Source organism: Heterodontus francisci, chromosome 6, assembly GCF_036365525.1.
Source record: "Heterodontus francisci isolate sHetFra1 chromosome 6, sHetFra1.hap1, whole genome shotgun sequence".
Lineage (NCBI taxonomy): Eukaryota > Metazoa > Chordata > Chondrichthyes > Heterodontiformes > Heterodontidae > Heterodontus > Heterodontus francisci.
This window is the reverse complement of record NC_090376.1, coordinates 119,197,377-119,216,362: the sequence shown is the minus strand read 5'-3', so window position 1 is coordinate 119,216,362 and position 18,986 is coordinate 119,197,377. Positions and strand designations below refer to the sequence as shown.

Here is an 18,986-nt window from a genome sequence, read left to right as displayed (position 1 = left end):
ATGCTGCACTGTCGGAGGGTCAGTACTGAGGGAGCACTGCACTGTCGGAGGGTCAGTACTGAGGGAGCGCTGCACTGTCGGAGGGTCAGTACTGAGGGAGCGCTGCACTGTCGGAGGGTCAGTACTGAGGGAGCGCTGCACTGTCGGAGGGTCAGTACTGAGGGAGTGCGGCACTGTCGGAGGGTCAGTACTGAGGGAGGGCGGCACTGTCAGAGGGTCAGTACTGAGGGAGTACTGCACTGTCGGAGGGTCAGTACTGAGGGAGTACTGCACTGTCGGAGGGTCAGTACTGAGGGAGTGCTGCACTGTCGGAGGGTCAGTACTGGGGGAGTGCTGCACTGTCGGAGGGTCAGTACTGAGGAGTGCTGCACTGTCAGAGGGTCAGTACTGAGGGAGTACTGCACTGTTGGAGGGTCAGTACTGTGAGATTGCTGCACTGTCGGACGGTCAGTACTGAGGGAGTACTGCACTGTTGGAGGGTCAGTACTGTGAGATTGCTGCACTGTCGGACGGTCAGTACTGAGGGAGTACTGCACTGTCGGAGGGTCAGTACTGAGGGAGTGCTGTCCTGTCGGAGGGTCATTACTGAGGGAGTGCTGCACTGTCGGAGGGTCAGTACGAAAGGAGTACTGCACTGTCGGAGGGTCAGTACGAAGGGAGTACTGCACTGTCGGAGGGTCATTACTGAGGGAGTGCTGCACTGTCGGAGGGTCATTACTGAGGGAGTGCTGCACTGTCGGAGGGTCAGTACTGAGGGAGTGCGGCACTGTCGGAGGGTCAGTACTGAGGGAATGCTGCACTGTCGGAGGGTCAGTACTGAGGGAGTGCTGCACTGTCGGAGGGTCAGTACTGAGGGAGTGCGACACTGTCGGAGGGTCAGTACTGAGGGAGTGCGGCACTGTCGGAGGGTCAGCACAGAGGGAGTGCTGCACTGTCGGAGGGTCAGTACTGAGGGAGTGCTGAACTGTCAGAGGGTCAGTACTGAGGGAGTGCGGCACTGTCGGAGGGTCATTACTGAGGGAGTGTGGCACTGTCGGAGGGTCAGTACTGAGGGAGTGCGGCACTGTCGGATGGTCAGTACGAAGGGAGTGCTGCACTGTCGGAGGGTCAGTACGGAGGGTGTGCTGCACTGTCGGAGGGTCAGTACTGAGGGAGTGCTGCACTGTCGGAGGGACAGTACTGAGGGAGTGCTGCACTGTCGGAGGGACAGTACTGAGGGAGTGCTGCACTGTCGGAGGGACAGTACTGAGGGAGTGCTGCACTGTCGGAGGGTCATTACTGAGGGAGCGCTGCACGGTCGGACGGTCAGTACTGAGGGAGTACTGCACTGTCAGAGGGTCAGTACTGAGGGAGCGCTGCACTGTCCGAGGGTCAGTACTGAGGGAGTGCTGCACTGTCGGAGGGTCAGTACTGAGGGAGTGCTGCACTGTCAGAGGGTCAGTACTGAGGGAGTGCTGCACTGTCAGAGGGTCAGTACGAAGGGAGTACTGCACTGTTGGAGGGTCAGTACTGTGAGAGTGCTGCACTGTCGGACGGTCAGTACTGAGGGAGTACTGCACTGTCGGAGGGTCATTACTGAGGGAGTGCTGTCCTGTCGGAGGGTCATTACTGAGGGAGTGCTGCACTGTCGGAGGGTCAGTACGAAGGGAGTACTGCACTGTCGGAGGGTCAGTACGAAGGGAGTACTGCACTGTCGGAGGGTCAGTACTGAGGGAGTGCTGCACTGTCGGAGGGTCATTACTGAGGGAGTGCTGCACTGTCGGAGGGTCAGTACTGAGGGAGTGCTGCACTGTCGGAGGGTCAGTACTGAGGAATGCTGCACTGTCGGAGGGTCAGTACTGAGGGTGAGCTGCACTGTCGGAGGGTCAGTACTGAGGGAGTGCGGCACTGTCGGAGGGTCTGTACTGAGGGAATGCTGCACTGTCGGAGGGTCAGTACGGAGGGAGTGCTGCACTGTCGGAGGGTCAGTACTGAGGGAGTGCTGCACTGTCAGAGGGTCAGTACTGAGGGAGTGCTGCACTGTCAGAGGGTCAGTACTGAGGGAGTGTGGCACTGTCGGAGGGTCAGTACTGAGGGAGTGTGGCACTGTCGGAGGGTCAGTACTGAGGGAGTGCGGCACTGTCGGATGGTCAGTACGAAGGGAGTGCTGCACTGTCGGAGGGTCAGTACGGAGGGTGTGCTGCACTGTCGGAGAGTCAGTACTGAGGGAGTGCTGCACTGTCGGAGGGACAGTACTGAGGGAGTGCTGCACTGTCGGAGGGACAGTACTGAGGGAGTGCTGCACTGTCGGAGGGTCAGTACTGAGGGAGTGCTGCACTGTCGGACGGTCAGTACTGTGGGAGCGCTGCACTGTCGGAGGGTCAGTACTGAGGAATGCTGCACTGTCGGAGGGTCAGTACTGAGGGAGCACTGCACTGTCGGAGGGCCAGCACTGAGGGAGCGCTGCACTGTCGGAGGGCCAGTACTGAGGGAGCGCTGCACTGTCGGAGGTTCAGTACTGAGGGAGTGCGGCACTGTCGGAGCGTCAGTACTGAGGGAGGGCGGCACAGTCAGAGGGTCAGTACTGAGGGAGTACTGCACAGTCGGAGGGTCAGTACTGATGGAGCGCTGCACTGTCAGAGGGTCAGTACTGAGGGAGTGCTGCACTGTCGGAGGGTCAGTACTGAGGGAGTGCTGCACTGTCGGATGGTCAGTACTGAGGGAGTGCTGCACTGTCAGAGGGTCAGTACTGAGGGAGTGCTGCACTGTCAGAGGGTCAGTACTGAGGGAGTGCTGCACTGTCAGAGGGTCAGTACTGAGGGAGTGCTGCACTGTTGGACGGTCAGTACTGAGGGAGTACTGCACTGTCAGAGGGTCAGTACTGAGGGAGTGCTGCACTGTTGGACGGTCAGTACTGAGGGAGTACTGCACTGTCAGAGGGTCAGTACTGAGGGAGTACTGCACTGTCAGAGGGTCAGTACTGAGGGAGTACTGCACTGTCAGAGGGTCAGTACTGAGGGAGCGTTGCACTGTCGGAGGGTCAGTACTGAGGGAGCGCTGCACTGTCGGAGGGTCAGTATTGAGGGAGGGCGACACTGTCGGAGGGTCAGTATTGAGGGAGGGCGACACTGTCGGAGGGTCAGTACTGAGGGAGTGCTGCATTGTCAGAGGATCAGTACTGAGGGAGTGCTGCACTGTCGGAGGGTCAGCACTGAGGGAGTGCTGCACTGTCAGAGGGTCAGTACTGAGGGAGTGCTGCACTGTCGGAGGGTCAGTACTGAGGGAGTACTGCACTGTCAGAGGGTCAGTACTGAGGGAGCGCTGCACTGTCGGACGGTCAGTACTGAGGGAGTGCTGCACTGTCGGAGGGTCAGTACTGATGGTGTGCTGCACTGTCGGAGGGTCAGTATTGAGGGAGCGCTGCACTGTCAGAGGGTCAGTACTGAGGAATGCTGCACTGTCGGAGGGTCAGTATTGAGGGAGGGCGACACTGTCGGAGGGTCAGTATTGAGGGAGGGCGATACTGTCGGAGGATCAGCACTGAGGGAGTGCTGCATTGTCAGAGGATCAGTACTGAGGGAGTGCTGCACTGTCGGAGGGTCAGTACTGATGGTGTGCTGCACTGTCAGAGGGTCAGTACTGAGGGAGTGCTGCACTGTCGGACGGTCAGTACTGAGGAATGCTGCACTGTCGGAGGGTCAGTATTGAGGGAGGGCGACACTGTCGGAGGGTCAGTATTGAGGGAGGGCGACACTGTCGGAGGGTCAGTACTGAGGGAGTGCTGCATTGTCAGAGGGTCAGTACTGAGGGAGTGCTGCACTGTCAGACGGTCAGTACTGAGGGAGTGCTGCACTGTCGGACGGTCAGTACTGAGGGAGCGCTGCACTGTCGGAGGGTCAGTACTGAGGGAGCGCTGCACTGTCGGAGGGTCAGTACTGAGGAATGCTGCACTGTCGGAGGGTCAGTATTGAGGGAGGGCGACACTGTCGGAGGGTCAGTACTGAGGGAGTGCTGCACTGTCGGAGGGTCAGTACTGAGGGAGTGCTGCACTGTCGGAGGGTCAGTACTGAGGGAGTGCTGCACTGTCGGAGGGACAGTACTGAGGGAGTGCTGCACTGTCGGAGGGACAGTACTGAGGGAGTGCTGCACTGTCGGAGGGTCATTACTGAGGGAGTGCTGCACTGTCGGAGGGTCAGTACTGAGGGAGTGCTGCACTGTCGGACGGTCAGTGCTGTGGGAGCGCTGCACTGTCGGAGGGTCAGTACTGAGGAATGCTGCACTGTCGGAGGGTCAGTACTGAGGGAGTACTGCACTGTCGGAGGGTCAGTACTGAGGGAGCGCTGCACTGTCGGAGGGCCAGTACTGAGGGAGCGCTGCACTGTCGGAGGGTCAGTACTGAGGGAGTGCGGCACTGTCGGAGGGTCAGTACTGAGGGAGGGCGGCACTGTCAGAGGGTCAGTACTGAGGGAGTACTGCACTGTCGGAGGGTCAGTACTGATGGAGCGCTGCACTGTCAGAGGGTCAGTACTGAGGGAGTGCTGCACTGTCCGAGGGTCAGTACTGAGGGAGTGCTGCACTGTCGGAGAGTCAGTACTGAGGGAGTGCTGCACTGTCAGAGGGTCAGTACTGAGGGAGTGCTGCACTGTCAGAGGGTCAGTACTGAGGGAGTGCTGCACTGTCAGAGGGTCAGTACTGAGGGAGTGCTGCACTGTCAGAGGGTCAGTACTGAGGGAGTGCTGCACTGTTGGACGGTCAGTACTGAGGGAGTACTGCACTGTCAGAGGGTCAGTACTGAGGGAGTACTGCACTGTCAGAGGGTCAGTACTGAGGGAGCGCTGCACTGTCGGACGGTCAGTACTGAGGGAGTACTGCACTGTCAGAGGGTCAGTACTGAGGGAGCGCTGCACTGTCGGAGGGTCAGTACTGAGGGAGCGCTGCACTGTCGGAGGGTCAGTTCTGAGGAATGCTGCACTGTCGGAGGGTCAGCATTGAGGGAGGGCGACACTGTCGGACGGTCAGTATTGAGGGAGGGTGACACTGTTGGAGGGTCAGTACTGAGGGAGTGCTGCATTGTTAGAGGATCAGTACTGAGGGAGTGCTGCACTGTCGGAGGGTCAGCACTGAGGGAGTGCTGCACTGTCAGAGGGTCAGTACTGAGGGAGCGCTGCACTGTCGGAGGGTCAGTACTGAGGAATTCTGCACTGTCGGAGGGTCAGTATTGAGGGAGGGCGACTCTTTCGGAGGGTCAGTATTGAGGGAGGGCGACACTGTCAGAGGGTCAGTACTGAGGGAGTGCTGCACTGTTGGACGGTCAGTACTGAGGGAGTACTGCACTGTCAGAGGGTCAGTACTGAGGGAGCGCTGCACTGTCAGACGGTCAGTACTGAGGGAGTACTGCACTGTCAGAGGGTCAGTACTGAGGGAGCGCTGCACTGTCGGAGGGTCAGTACTGAGGAATGCTGCACTGTCGGAGGGTCAGTATTGAGGGAGGGCGACACTGTCGGAGGGTCAGTATTGAGGGAGGGCGAAACTGTCGGAGGATCAGTACTGAGGGAGTGCTGCACTGTCGGAGGGTCAGTACTGATGGTGTGCTGCATTGTCAGAGGATCACTACTGAGGGAGTGCTGCACTGTCAGAGGGTCAGTACTGAGGGAGTGCTGCACTGTCGGACGGTCAGTACTGAGGGAGTGCTGCACTGTCGGAGGGTCAGTACTGTGGGAGCGCTGCACTGTCGGAGGGTCAGTACTGAGGAATGCTGCACTGTCGGAGGGTCAGTATTGAGGGAGGGCGACACTGTCGGAGGGTCAGTATTGAGGGAGGGCGACACTGTCAGAGGGTCAGTACTGAGGGAGTGCTGCACTGTCGGAGGGTCAGTACTGAGGGAGTGCTGCACTGTCGGAGGGACAGTACTGAGGGAGTGCTGCACTGTCGGAGGGACAGTACTGAGGGAGTGCTGCACTGTCGGAGGGACAGTACTGAGGGAGTGCTGCACTGTCGGAGGGACAGTACTGAGGGTGTGCTGCACTGTCGGAGGGTCAGTACTGAGGGAGTGCTGCACTGTCGGACGGTCAGTACTGTGGGAGCGCTGCACTGTCGGAGGGTCAGTACTGAGGAATGCTGCACTGTCGGAGGGTCAGTACTGAGGGAGTACTGCACTGTCAGAGGGTCAGTACTGCGGGCGCGCTGCACTGTCGGAGGGTCAGTACTGAGGGAGCGCTGCACTGTCGGAGGGCCAGTACTGAGGGAGCGCTGCACTGTCGGAGGGTCAGTACTGAGGGAGTGCGGCACTGTCGGAGGGTCAGTACTGAGGGAGGGCGGCACTGTTAGAGGGTCAGTACTGAGGGAGTACTGCACTGTCGGAGGGTCAGTACTGAGGGAGTACTGCACTGTCGGAGGGTCAGTACTGAGGGAGCGCTGCACTGTCGGAGGGCCAGTACTGAGGGAGCGCTGCACTGTCGGAGGGTCAGTACTGAGGGAGTGCGGCACTGTCGGAGGGTCAGTACTGAGGGAGGGCGGCACTGTCAGAGGGTCAGTACTGAGGGAGTACTGCACTGTCCGAGGGTCAGTACTGAGGGAGTACTGCACTGTCAGAGGGTCAGTACTGAGGGAGTACTGCACTGTCAGAGGGTCAGTACTGAGGGAGCGCTGCACTGTCGGACGGTCAGTACTGAGGGAGTACTGCACTGTCAGAGGGTCAGTACTGAGGGAGCGCTGCACTGTCGGAGGGTCAGTACTGAGGGAGCGCTGCACTGTCGGAGGGTCAGTACTGAGGAATGCTGCACTGTCGGAGGGTCAGTGTTGAGGGAGGGCGACACTGTCGGAGGGTCAGTACTGAGCGAGTGCTGCATTGTCAGAGGATCAGTACTGAGGGAGTGCTGCACTGTCAGAGGGTCAGTACTGAGGGAGTGCTGCACTGTCGGACGGTCAGTACTGAGGGAGCGCTGCACTGTCGGAGGGTCAGTACTGAGGGAGCGCTGCACTGTCGGAGGGTCAGTACTGAGGAATGCTGCACTGTTGGAGGGTCAGTATTGAGGGAGGGCGACACTGTCGGAGGGTCAGTATTGAGGGAGGGCGACCCTGTCAGAGGGTCAGTACTGAGGGAGTGCTGCACTGTCAGAGGGTCAGTACTGAGGGAGCGCTGCACTGTCGGACGGTCAGTACTGAGGGAGTACTGCACTGTCAGAGGGTCAGAACTGAGGGAGCGCTGCACTGTCGGAGGGTCAGTACTGAGGGAGCGCTGCACTGTCGGAGGGTCAGTACTGAGGAATGCTGCACTGTCGGAGGGTCAGTATTGAGGGAGGGTGACACTGTCGGAGGGTCAGTATTGAGGGAGGGTGACACTGTCGGAGGGTCAGTACTGATGGTCTGCTGCACTGTCAGAGGGTCAGTACTGAGGGAGTTCTGCACTGTCGGACGGTCAGTACTGAGGGAGTGCTGCACTGTCGGACGGTCAGTACTGAGGGAGCGCTGCACTGTCGGAGGGTCAGTACTGAGGAATGCTGCACTGTCGGAGGGTCAGTATTGAGGGAGGGCGACACTGTCGGAGGGTCAGTATTGAGGGAGGGCGACACTGTCGGAGGGTCAGTACTGAGGGAGTGCTGCACTGTCAGAGGATCAGTACTGAGGGAGTGCTGCACTGTCGGAGGGTCAGTACTGATGGTGTGCTGCACTGTCAGAGGGTCAGTACTGAGGGAGTGCTGCACTGTCGGACGGTCAGTACTGATGGAGCGCTGCACTGTCAGAGGGTCAGTACGAAGGGAGTACTGCACTGTCGGAGGGTCAGTACTGAGGGAGCGCTGCACTGTTGGAGGGTCAGTATTGAGGGAAGGCGGCACTGTTGGAGGGTCAGTACTGAGGGAATGCTGCACTGTCGGAGGGTCAGTACGAAGGGAGTGCGGCACTGTCGGATGGTCAGGACGGAGGGTGTGCTGCACTGTCGGAGGGTCTGTACTGAGGGAGTGCGGCACTGTCGGAGGGTCAGTACTGAGGGAGTGCAGCACTGTCGGAGGGTCCGTACGAAGGGAGTGCTGCACTGTCGGAGGGTCAGTACTGAGGAATGCTGCACTGTCAGAGTGTCAGTACTGAGGGAGTGCGGCACTGTCGGAGGATCGGTACGAAGGGAGTGCTGCACTGTCGGAGGGTCAGTACGAATGGAGTGCTGCACTGTTGGAGGGTCAGTGCTGAGGGAGCGCTGCACTGTCAGAGGTTCAGTACTGAGGAATGCTGCACTGTCGGAGGGTCAGTACTGAGGGAGGGCGGCACTGTCGGAGGGTCAGTACTGAGGGAGTGAGGCACTGTCGGACGGTCAGTACTGAGGGAGTGTGGCACTGTCGGAGGATCAGTACTGTGGGAGCGCTGCACTGTCAGAGGGTCTGTACTGAGGGAGTACTGCACTGTCAGAGGGTCAGTACTGAGGGAGTGCTGCACTGTCGGAGGGTCAGTACTGAGGGAGTGCTGCACTGTCGGAGGGTCAGTACTGAGGGAGTGCTGCACTGTCGGAGGGTCAGTACTGAGGGAGTGCTGCATTGTCGGACAGTCAGTACTGAGGGAGTGCTGCACTGTCGGAGGGTCAGTACTGAGGGAGTGCTGCACTGTTGGAGGGTCAGTATTGAGGGAGGGCGACACTGTCGGAGGGTCAGTATTGAGGGAGGGCGACCCTGTCAGAGGGTCAGTACTGAGGGAGTGCTGCACTGTCAGAGGGTCAGTACTGAGGGAGCGCTGCACTGTCGGACGGTCAGTACTGAGGGAGTACTGCACTGTCAGAGGGTCAGTACTGACGGAGCGCTGCACTGTCGGAGGGTCAGTACTGAGGGAGCGCTGCACTGTCGGAGGGTCAGTACTGAGGAATGCTGCACTGTCGGAGGGTCAGTATTGAGGGAGGGTGACACTGTCGGAGGGTCAGTATTGAGGGAGGGTGACACTGTCGGAGGGTCAGTACTGATGGTCTGCTGCACTGTCAGAGGGTCAGTACTGAGGGAGTTCTGCACTGTCGGACGGTCAGTACTGAGGGAGTGCTGCACTGTCGGACGGTCAGTACTGAGGGAGCGCTGCACTGTCGGAGGGTCAGTACTGAGGAATGCTGCACTGTCGGAGGGTCAGTATTGAGGGAGGGCGACACTGTCGGAGGGTCAGTATTGAGGGAGGGCGACACTGTCGGAGGGTCAGTACTGAGGGAGTGCTGCACTGTCAGAGGATCAGTACTGAGGGAGTGCTGCACTGTCGGAGGGTCAGTACTGATGGTGTGCTGCACTGTCAGAGGGTCAGTACTGAGGGAGTGCTGCACTGTCGGACGGTCAGTACTGATGGAGCGCTGCACTGTCAGAGGGTCAGTACGAAGGGAGTACTGCACTGTCGGAGGGTCAGTACTGAGGGAGCGCTGCACTGTTGGAGGGTCAGTATTGAGGGAAGGCGGCACTGTTGGAGGGTCAGTACTGAGGGAATGCTGCACTGTCGGAGGGTCAGTACGAAGGGAGTGCGGCACTGTCGGATGGTCAGTACGGAGGGTGTGCTGCACTGTCGGAGGGTCTGTACTGAGGGAGTGCGGCACTGTCGGAGGGTCAGTACTGAGGGAGTGCAGCACTGTCGGAGGGTCCGTACGAAGGGAGTGCTGCACTGTCGGAGGGTCAGTACTGAGGAATGCTGCACTGTCAGAGTGTCAGTACTGAGGGAGTGCGGCACTGTCGGAGGATCGGTACGAAGGGAGTGCTGCACTGTCGGAGGGTCAGTACGAATGGAGTGCTGCACTGTTGGAGGGTCAGTGCTGAGGGAGCGCTGCACTGTCAGAGGTTCAGTACTGAGGAATGCTGCACTGTCGGAGGGTCAGTACTGAGGGAGGGCGGCACTGTCGGAGGGTCAGTACTGAGGGAGTGAGGCACTGTCGGACGGTCAGTACTGAGGGAGTGTGGCACTGTCGGAGGATCAGTACTGTGGGAGCGCTGCACTGTCAGAGGGTCTGTACTGAGGGAGTACTGCACTGTCAGAGGGTCAGTACTGAGGGAGTGCTGCATTGTCGGACAGTCAGTACTGAGGGAGTGCTGCACTGTCGGAGGGTCAGTACTGAGGGAGTGCTGCACTGTCGGAGGGTCAGTACTGAGGGAGTGCTGCACTGTCGGAGGGTCAGTACTGAGGGAGTGCTGCACTGTCGGAGGGTCAGTACTGAGGGAGTGCTGCACTGTCGGAGGGTCAGTACTGAGGGAGTGCTGCACAGTCGGACGGTCAGTACTGAGGGAGTACTGCACTGTCAGAGGGTCAGTACTGTTGGAGCGCTGCACTGTCGGAGGGTCAGTACTGAGGAATGCTGCACTGTCAGAGGGTCAGTAGTGAGGGAGTGCGGCGCTGTCGGAGGATCGGTACTGAGGGAGCGCTGCACTGTCGGAGGGTCAGTACTGAGGGAGTGCTGCACTGTCGGAGGGACAGTACTGAGGGAGTGCTGCACTGTCGGAGGGACAGTACTGAGGGAGTGCTGCACTGTCGGAGGGACAGTACTGAGGGTGTGCTGCACTGTCGGAGGGTCAGTACTGAGGGAGTGCTGCACTGTCGGACGGTCAGTACTGTGGGAGCGCTGCACTGTCGGAGGGTCAGTACTGAGGGAGCGCTGCACTGTTGGAGGGTCAGTATTGAGGGAAGGCGGCACTGTTGGAGGGTCAGTACTGAGGGAATGCTGCACTGTCGGAGGGTCAGTACGAAGGGAGTGCGGCACTGTCGGATGGTCAGTACGGAGGGTGTGCTGCACTGTCGGAGGGTCTGTACTGAGGGAGTGCGGCACTGTCGGAGGGTCAGTACTGAGGGAGTGCAGCACTGTCGGAGGGTCCGTACGAAGGGAGTGCTGCACTGTCGGAGGGTCAGTACTGAGGAATGCTGCACTGTCAGAGTGTCAGTACTGAGGGAGTGCGGCACTGTCGGAGGATCGGTACGAAGGGAGTGCTGCACTGTCGGAGGGTCAGTACGAATGGAGTGCTGCACTGTTGGAGGGTCAGTGCTGAGGGAGCGCTGCACTGTCAGAGGTTCAGTACTGAGGAATGCTGCACTGTCGGAGGGTCAGTACTGAGGGAGGGCGGCACTGTCGGAGGGTCAGTACTGAGGGAGTGAGGCACTGTCGGACGGTCAGTACTGAGGGAGTGTGGCACTGTCGGAGGATCAGTACTGTGGGAGCGCTGCACTGTCAGAGGGTCTGTACTGAGGGAGTACTGCACTGTCAGAGGGTCAGTACTGAGGGAGTGCTGCATTGTCGGACAGTCAGTACTGAGGGAGTGCTGCACTGTCGGAGGGTCAGTACTGAGGGAGTGCTGCACTGTCGGAGGGTCAGTACTGAGGGAGTGCTGCACTGTCGGAGGGTCAGTACTGAGGGAGTGCTGCACTGTCGGAGGGTCAGTACTGAGGGAGTGCTGCACTGTCGGAGGGTCAGTACTGAGGGAGTGCTGCACAGTCGGACGGTCAGTACTGAGGGAGTACTGCACTGTCAGAGGGTCAGTACTGTTGGAGCGCTGCACTGTCGGAGGGTCAGTACTGAGGAATGCTGCACTGTCAGAGGGTCAGTAGTGAGGGAGTGCGGCGCTGTCGGAGGATCGGTACTGAGGGAGCGCTGCACTGTCGGAGGGTCAGTACTGAGGGAGTGCTGCACTGTCGGAGGGACAGTACTGAGGGAGTGCTGCACTGTCGGAGGGACAGTACTGAGGGAGTGCTGCACTGTCGGAGGGACAGTACTGAGGGTGTGCTGCACTGTCGGAGGGTCAGTACTGAGGGAGTGCTGCACTGTCGGACGGTCAGTACTGTGGGAGCGCTGCACTGTCGGAGGGTCAGTACTGAGGAATGCTGCACTGTCGGAGGGTCAGTACTGAGGGAGTACTGCACTGTCAGAGGGTCAGTACTGCGGGCGCGCTGCACTGTCGGAGGGTCAGTACTGAGGGAGCGCTGCACTGTCGGAGGGCCAGTACTGAGGGAGCGCTGCACTGTCGGAGGGTCAGTACTGAGGGAGTGCGGCACTGTCGGAGGGTCAGTACTGAGGGAGGGCGGCACTGTTAGAGGGTCAGTACTGAGGGAGTACTGCACTGTCGGAGGGTCAGTACTGAGGGAGTACTGCACTGTCGGAGGGTCAGTACTGAGGGAGCGCTGCACTGTCGGAGGGCCAGTACTGAGGGAGCGCTGCACTGTTGGAGGGTCAGTACTGAGGGAGTGCGGCACTGTCGGAGGGTCAGTACTGAGGGAGGGCGGCACTGTCAGAGGGTCAGTACTGAGGGAGTACTGCACTGTCCGAGGGTCAGTACTGAGGGAGTACTGCACTGTCAGAGGGTCAGTACTGAGGGAGTACTGCACTGTCAGAGGGTCAGTACTGAGGGAGCGCTGCACTGTCGGACGGTCAGTACTGAGGGAGTACTGCACTGTCAGAGGGTCAGTACTGAGGGAGCGCTGCACTGTCGGAGGGTCAGTACTGAGGGAGCGCTGCACTGTCGGAGGGTCAGTACTGAGGAATGCTGCACTGTCGGAGGGTCAGTGTTGAGGGAGGGCGACACTGTCGGAGGGTCAGTACTGAGGGAGTGCTGCATTGTCAGAGGATCAGTACTGAGGGAGTGCTGCACTGTCAGAGGGTCAGTACTGAGGGAGTGCTGCACTGTCGGACGGTCAGTACTGAGGGAGCGCTGCACTGTCGGAGGGTCAGTACTGAGGGAGCGCTGCACTGTCGGAGGGTCAGTACTGAGGAATGCTGCACTGTTGGAGGGTCAGTATTGAGGGAGGGCGACACTGTCGGAGGGTCAGTATTGAGGGAGGGCGACCCTGTCAGAGGGTCAGTACTGAGGGAGTGCTGCACTGTCAGAGGGTCAGTACTGAGGGAGCGCTGCACTGTCGGACGGTCAGTACTGAGGGAGTACTGCACTGTCAGAGGGTCAGAACTGAGGGAGCGCTGCACTGTCGGAGGGTCAGTACTGAGGGAGCGCTGCACTGTCGGAGGGTCAGTACTGAGGAATGCTGCACTGTCGGAGGGTCAGTATTGAGGGAGGGTGACACTGTCGGAGGGTCAGTATTGAGGGAGGGTGACACTGTCGGAGGGTCAGTACTGATGGTCTGCTGCACTGTCAGAGGGTCAGTACTGAGGGAGTTCTGCACTGTCGGACGGTCAGTACTGAGGGAGTGCTGCACTGTCGGACGGTCAGTACTGAGGGAGCGCTGCACTGTCGGAGGGTCAGTACTGAGGAATGCTGCACTGTCGGAGGGTCAGTATTGAGGGAGGGCGACACTGTCGGAGGGTCAGTATTGAGGGAGGGCGACACTGTCGGAGGGTCAGTACTGAGGGAGTGCTGCACTGTCAGAGGATCAGTACTGAGGGAGTGCTGCACTGTCGGAGGGTCAGTACTGATGGTGTGCTGCACTGTCAGAGGGTCAGTACTGAGGGAGTGCTGCACTGTCGGACGGTCAGTACTGATGGAGCGCTGCACTGTCAGAGGGTCAGTACGAAGGGAGTACTGCACTGTCGGAGGGTCAGTACTGAGGGAGCGCTGCACTGTTGGAGGGTCAGTATTGAGGGAAGGCGGCACTGTTGGAGGGTCAGTACTGAGGGAATGCTGCACTGTCGGAGGGTCAGTACGAAGGGAGTGCGGCACTGTCGGATGGTCAGTACGGAGGGTGTGCTGCACTGTCGGAGGGTCTGTACTGAGGGAGTGCGGCACTGTCGGAGGGTCAGTACTGAGGGAGTGCAGCACTGTCGGAGGGTCCGTACGAAGGGAGTGCTGCACTGTCGGAGGGTCAGTACTGAGGAATGCTGCACTGTCAGAGTGTCAGTACTGAGGGAGTGCGGCACTGTCGGAGGATCGGTACGAAGGGAGTGCTGCACTGTCGGAGGGTCAGTACGAATGGAGTGCTGCACTGTTGGAGGGTCAGTGCTGAGGGAGCGCTGCACTGTCAGAGGTTCAGTACTGAGGAATGCTGCACTGTCGGAGGGTCAGTACTGAGGGAGGGCGGCACTGTCGGAGGGTCAGTACTGAGGGAGTGAGGCACTGTCGGACGGTCAGTACTGAGGGAGTGTGGCACTGTCGGAGGATCAGTACTGTGGGAGCGCTGCACTGTCAGAGGGTCTGTACTGAGGGAGTACTGCACTGTCAGAGGGTCAGTACTGAGGGAGTGCTGCATTGTCGGACAGTCAGTACTGAGGGAGTGCTGCACTGTCGGAGGGTCAGTACTGAGGGAGTGCTGCACTGTCGGAGGGTCAGTACTGAGGGAGTGCTGCATTGTCGGACAGTCAGTACTGAGGGAGTGCTGCACTGTCGGAGGGTCAGTACTGAGGGAGTGCTGCACTGTTGGAGGGTCAGTATTGAGGGAGGGCGACACTGTCGGAGGGTCAGTATTGAGGGAGGGCGACCCTGTCAGAGGGTCAGTACTGAGGGAGTGCTGCACTGTCAGAGGGTCAGTACTGAGGGAGCGCTGCACTGTCGGACGGTCAGTACTGAGGGAGTACTGCACTGTCAGAGGGTCAGTACTGACGGAGCGCTGCACTGTCGGAGGGTCCGTACTGAGGGAGCGCTGCACTGTCGGAGGGTCAGTACTGAGGAATGCTGCACTGTCGGAGGGTCAGTATTGAGGGAGGGTGACACTGTCGGAGGGTCAGTATTGAGGGAGGGTGACACTGTCGGAGGGTCAGTACTGATGGTCTGCTGCACTGTCAGAGGGTCAGTACTGAGGGAGTTCTGCACTGTCGGACGGTCAGTACTGAGGGAGTGCTGCACTGTCGGACGGTCAGTACTGAGGGAGCGCTGCACTGTCGGAGGGTCAGTACTGAGGAATGCTGCACTGTCGGAGGGTCAGTATTGAGGGAGGGCGACACTGTCGGAGGGTCAGTATTGAGGGAGGGCGACACTGTCGGAGGGTCAGTACTGAGGGAGTGCTGCACTGTCAGAGGATCAGTACTGAGGGAGTGCTGCACTGTCGGAGGGTCAGTACTGATGGTGTGCTGCACTGTCAGAGGGTCAGTACTGAGGGAGTGCTGCACTGTCGGACGGTCAGTACTGATGGAGCGCTGCACTGTCAGAGGGTCAGTACGAAGGGAGTACTGCACTGTCGGAGGGTCAGTACTGAGGGAGCGCTGCACTGTTGGAGGGTCAGTATTGAGGGAAGGCGGCACTGTTGGAGGGTCAGTACTGAGGGAATGCTGCACTGTCGGAGGGTCAGTACGAAGGGAGTGCGGCACTGTCGGATGGTCAGTACGGAGGGTGTGCTGCACTGTCGGAGGGTCTGTACTGAGGGAGTGCGGCACTGTCGGAGGGTCAGTACTGAGGGAGTGCAGCACTGTCGGAGGGTCCGTACGAAGGGAGTGCGGCACTGTCGGAGGATCGGTACGAAGGGAGTGCTGCACTGTCGGAGGGTCAGTACGAATGGAGTGCTGCACTGTTGGAGGGTCAGTGCTGAGGGAGCGCTGCACTGTCAGAGGTTCAGTACTGAGGAATGCTGCACTGTCGGAGGGTCAGTACTGTGGGAGGGCGGCACTGTCGGAGGGTCAGTACTGAGGGAGTGTGGCACTGTCGGAGGATCAGTACTGTGGGAGCGCTGCACTGTCAGAGGGTCTGTACTGAGGGAGTACTGCACTGTCAGAGGGTCAGTACTGAGGGAGTGCTGCATTGTCGGACAGTCAGTACTGAGGGAGTGCTGCACTGTCGGAGGGTCAGTACTGAGGGAGTGCTGCACTGTCGGAGGGTCAGTACTGAGGGAGTGCTGCACTGTCGGAGGGTCAGTACTGAGGGAGTGCTGCACTGTCGGAGGGTCAGTACTGAGGGAGTGCTGCACTGTCGGAGGGTCAGTACTGAGGGAGTACTGCACTGTCAGAGGGTCAGTACTGTTGGAGCGCTGCACTGTCGGAGGGTCAGTACTGAGGAATGCTGCACTGTCAGAGGGTCAGTAGTGAGGGAGTGCGGCGCTGTCGGAGGATCGGTACTGAGGGAGCGCTGCACTGTCGGAGGGTCAGTACTGAGGAATGCTGCACTGTCGGAGGGTTGGTACGAAGGGAGTGCTGCACTGTTGGAGGGTCAGTGCTGAGGGAGCGCTGCACTGTCGGAGGGTCAGTACAAAGGGAGGACGGCACTGTCGGACTGTCAGTACTGAGGGAGTGCTGCGCTGTCGGAGAGTCAGTACTGAGGGAGCGCTGCACTGTCGGAGGGTCAGTACTGAGGGAGCGCTGCACTTTCGGAGGGTCAGTACGGAGGGAGTACTGCACTGTCGGAGTGGCAGTACTGAGGGAGTGCTGCACTGTCGGAGTGGCAGTACTGAGGGAGTGCTGCACTGTTGGAGGATTAATATTGAGGGAATGCTGCACTGTTGGAGGGGCAGTACTGAGGGAGTGCTGCACTGTTGGAGGATTAGTACTGAGGGAATGCTGCACTGTCGGAGGGTCAGTACTGAGGGAGTGCTGCACTGTCGGAGGGTCAGTACGGAGGGTGTACTGCACTGTCGGAGGGTCAGTACGGAGGGAGTGCTGCACTGTCGGAGTGGCAGTACTGAGGGAGTGCTGCACTGTCGGAGTGGCAGTACTGAGGGAGTGCTGCACTGTTGGAGGATTAGTACTGAGGGAATGCTGCACTGTCGGAGGGGCATTCTCCTCGCTGTCCTGTGGTCGATATTTATCCCTCAAGCAATATCAAAAAAACAAATTATCTGATCATTATCACATTGCTGTTTGTGGGATCTTGCTGTGTACAAATTGCCTGCTGAGTTTCCTGCATTACAACTGTGACTACACTTCAAAAAGATACATCATTGGCTGTAAAGCACTTTGAGATGTTCCTGAGGGTGTGAAATGTTGTGTGGGGGACTCTGGGCTCTAAAGATTTTGAAATGTTTCCTTTTGTTGGTGTTTGTGATGGGATGTTTCCAGGGGAAGGGAAAGTGTTCCTGACACATTCTCTGGTGCTGACACCTCATGTTGCAATTCTGCAGCCTGCTCAGCTTGGCAGGTGTTGACGATGTGCCCGAGTGGTCAGACCCTCGCTCCAGTGAGTTTATCTCTCCCTCACCCCAACATCATTGGCAATGGAGAGGTCAATTGTTGAGCCATTTCCTGTCAGGCGTGGGGGCTGCAGCATTTTGTTGTCTCTCCGAGGCTCTAACTGTCAGGGGTGTTGCTGTGTTTAACTTTGTGTCAGTCATGTTGCTTCAGTCAATCTCATGGAGAAAGTGGCAGCATCGTTCCAATCCAGGGGAGCGAGAGGGTGGTAAATATTAAAATGACGCAGGCAGTGAGTGACACTCTCACTGTTGTGGGGCATGTGCAGCATCAGCTGCTGGCTGATATTGGCTCTGCGACCAGGAGTGTTTTTCATGTCTGATACTTGTCTTTCCTTCTTTCAACAGGAATACTTTTACCCTAAATATCTCGGTGAGTTTCACTTCTGTATTAACGCTGCCACTGTGCAGTTGACCTTTTTTGTAGACATGGCTATTGAGAAATAATCAGTGTCATCTGGAGCAAGCCATCAGACCCCAGGAGGAGGTCATTCAGCCCCTTGAGCATGTCCACTATTCAATTAGTTCATGGCTGATCTGTTTCTTAACTCTGTCTCCCCGCCTTGGTTCTGCAACCCTTAATCCCCTTACCCAATAAAAATCCATCAATCTCAGTTTTGAAATTTTCAATTGACCCCCGGCCTCAACAGATTTCTGCGGGAGAGAGTTCCAGATTTCCACTCCCCTTTGTGTGAAGAAATGCTTCCTGACATCACCCCTGAACAGCCTGGCTCTAATTTTAAGATTCTGCCCCCTTGTTCTGGACTCTCCCCACCAGAGGAAATAGTTTCTCTCTATCAATCCTATTAACTCCTTTAATCATCTTAAACCCCCTCAATTTGATCACCCCCTTAATCGTCTATACTCGAGGGAATACAAGCCCAGTCTGTGCCACCTGTCCTCGTTATTTAACCCTTTTAGCCCCAGTATCACTCTGGTGAATTTACGCTGCACCCTCTCCAAGGCTGATGTGTGGGGCCCAGAAAAAATGCAGAACTAATTTTCTCCTTTTGGTTATGTGTGTTACACAGCGTTGCTGGTGTGAGTGAGTGAGGTTTGCTGCTCTGTGTTCTCTGGGACTCTGGGTCATCACTGTTGAAATGACAAGGGTACCTGCATTTGTAGTGGCAATACCCACCTGTAGACAATACCCACCTGTAGACAATACCCACCTGTGGAGCAGGAAGGTAGCTTACATACCAGGCTATCTGGAGTGCCCTGGAATGGGAAAATGATTCACTGATTTCCCAGACACGGTGAATCATTCCACCCCCCCCACCCACTGGGCTTCCCACTCTCCTCAGCCCTTCTGTCTGCCCATTCCCCCCTTCAGGCTCCACCCCCCTCAGACTTCCCACTCCACCTCCTTCAGTCTCCCCACCCCCTCAGACTCGCCACTCCAACTCCCTCAGTCTCCCCACCCCCTCAGACTCCCCACTCCCCTCCACTCAGTCTCCGTCTCCCCCCTCCCCCCCCCCCACAGTCTCCCCCCCCCCCCCTCCCCCACCCCACTCAGTCTCCCCCCTCTCGGTCTCCCCCCACCCTCACCTTGGTCTCCCCCCTCCCTCACTTGACGTCCTGATATGTATCCAGTGTAGTGCGATTACGCACTGGGGGTGCAAATTTGTCAGATTGTCCTTTTTATGTGGAAATTATAAAGCTCAGCCTGAGCGTGAACCTACTCTCAAATCAATTAACACAAGCTTTCTCTCTGCGGCCTTGTTTCTCTGCGTACTCTCACACTCTCCTTGTTGCTCTGCGTACTCACACTCTCTCCTTGTTGCTCTGCGTACTCACACTCTCTTTGTTGCTCTGCGTACTCACACTCTCCTTGTTGCTCTGCGTACTCACACTCTCTCCTTGTTGCTCTGCGTACTCACACTCTCTCCTTGTTGCTCTGCGTGCTCACACTCTCTTTGTTGCTCTGCGTGCTCACACTCTCTCTTTGTTGCTCTGCGTGCTCACACTCTCTCCTTGTTGCTCTGAGTACTGTCACTCTCTCCTTGTTGCTCTGCGTGCTCACACTC

General features: G+C 58.2%; 1 protein-coding gene across 1 annotated transcript in view; it reads left to right on the top strand.

Moving 5' to 3' along the window:
- The window catches only part of pros1 (protein S), a 93,174-nt gene that overhangs the window by 31,007 nt on the left and 43,181 nt on the right, over window positions 1-18,986 (top strand). The window contains exon 3 of the mRNA XM_068034189.1: window positions 17,308-17,332. Coding sequence (XP_067890290.1) covers window positions 17,308-17,332 — 25 coding nt within the window. The remainder of the gene's footprint in view (window positions 1-17,307; window positions 17,333-18,986) is intronic.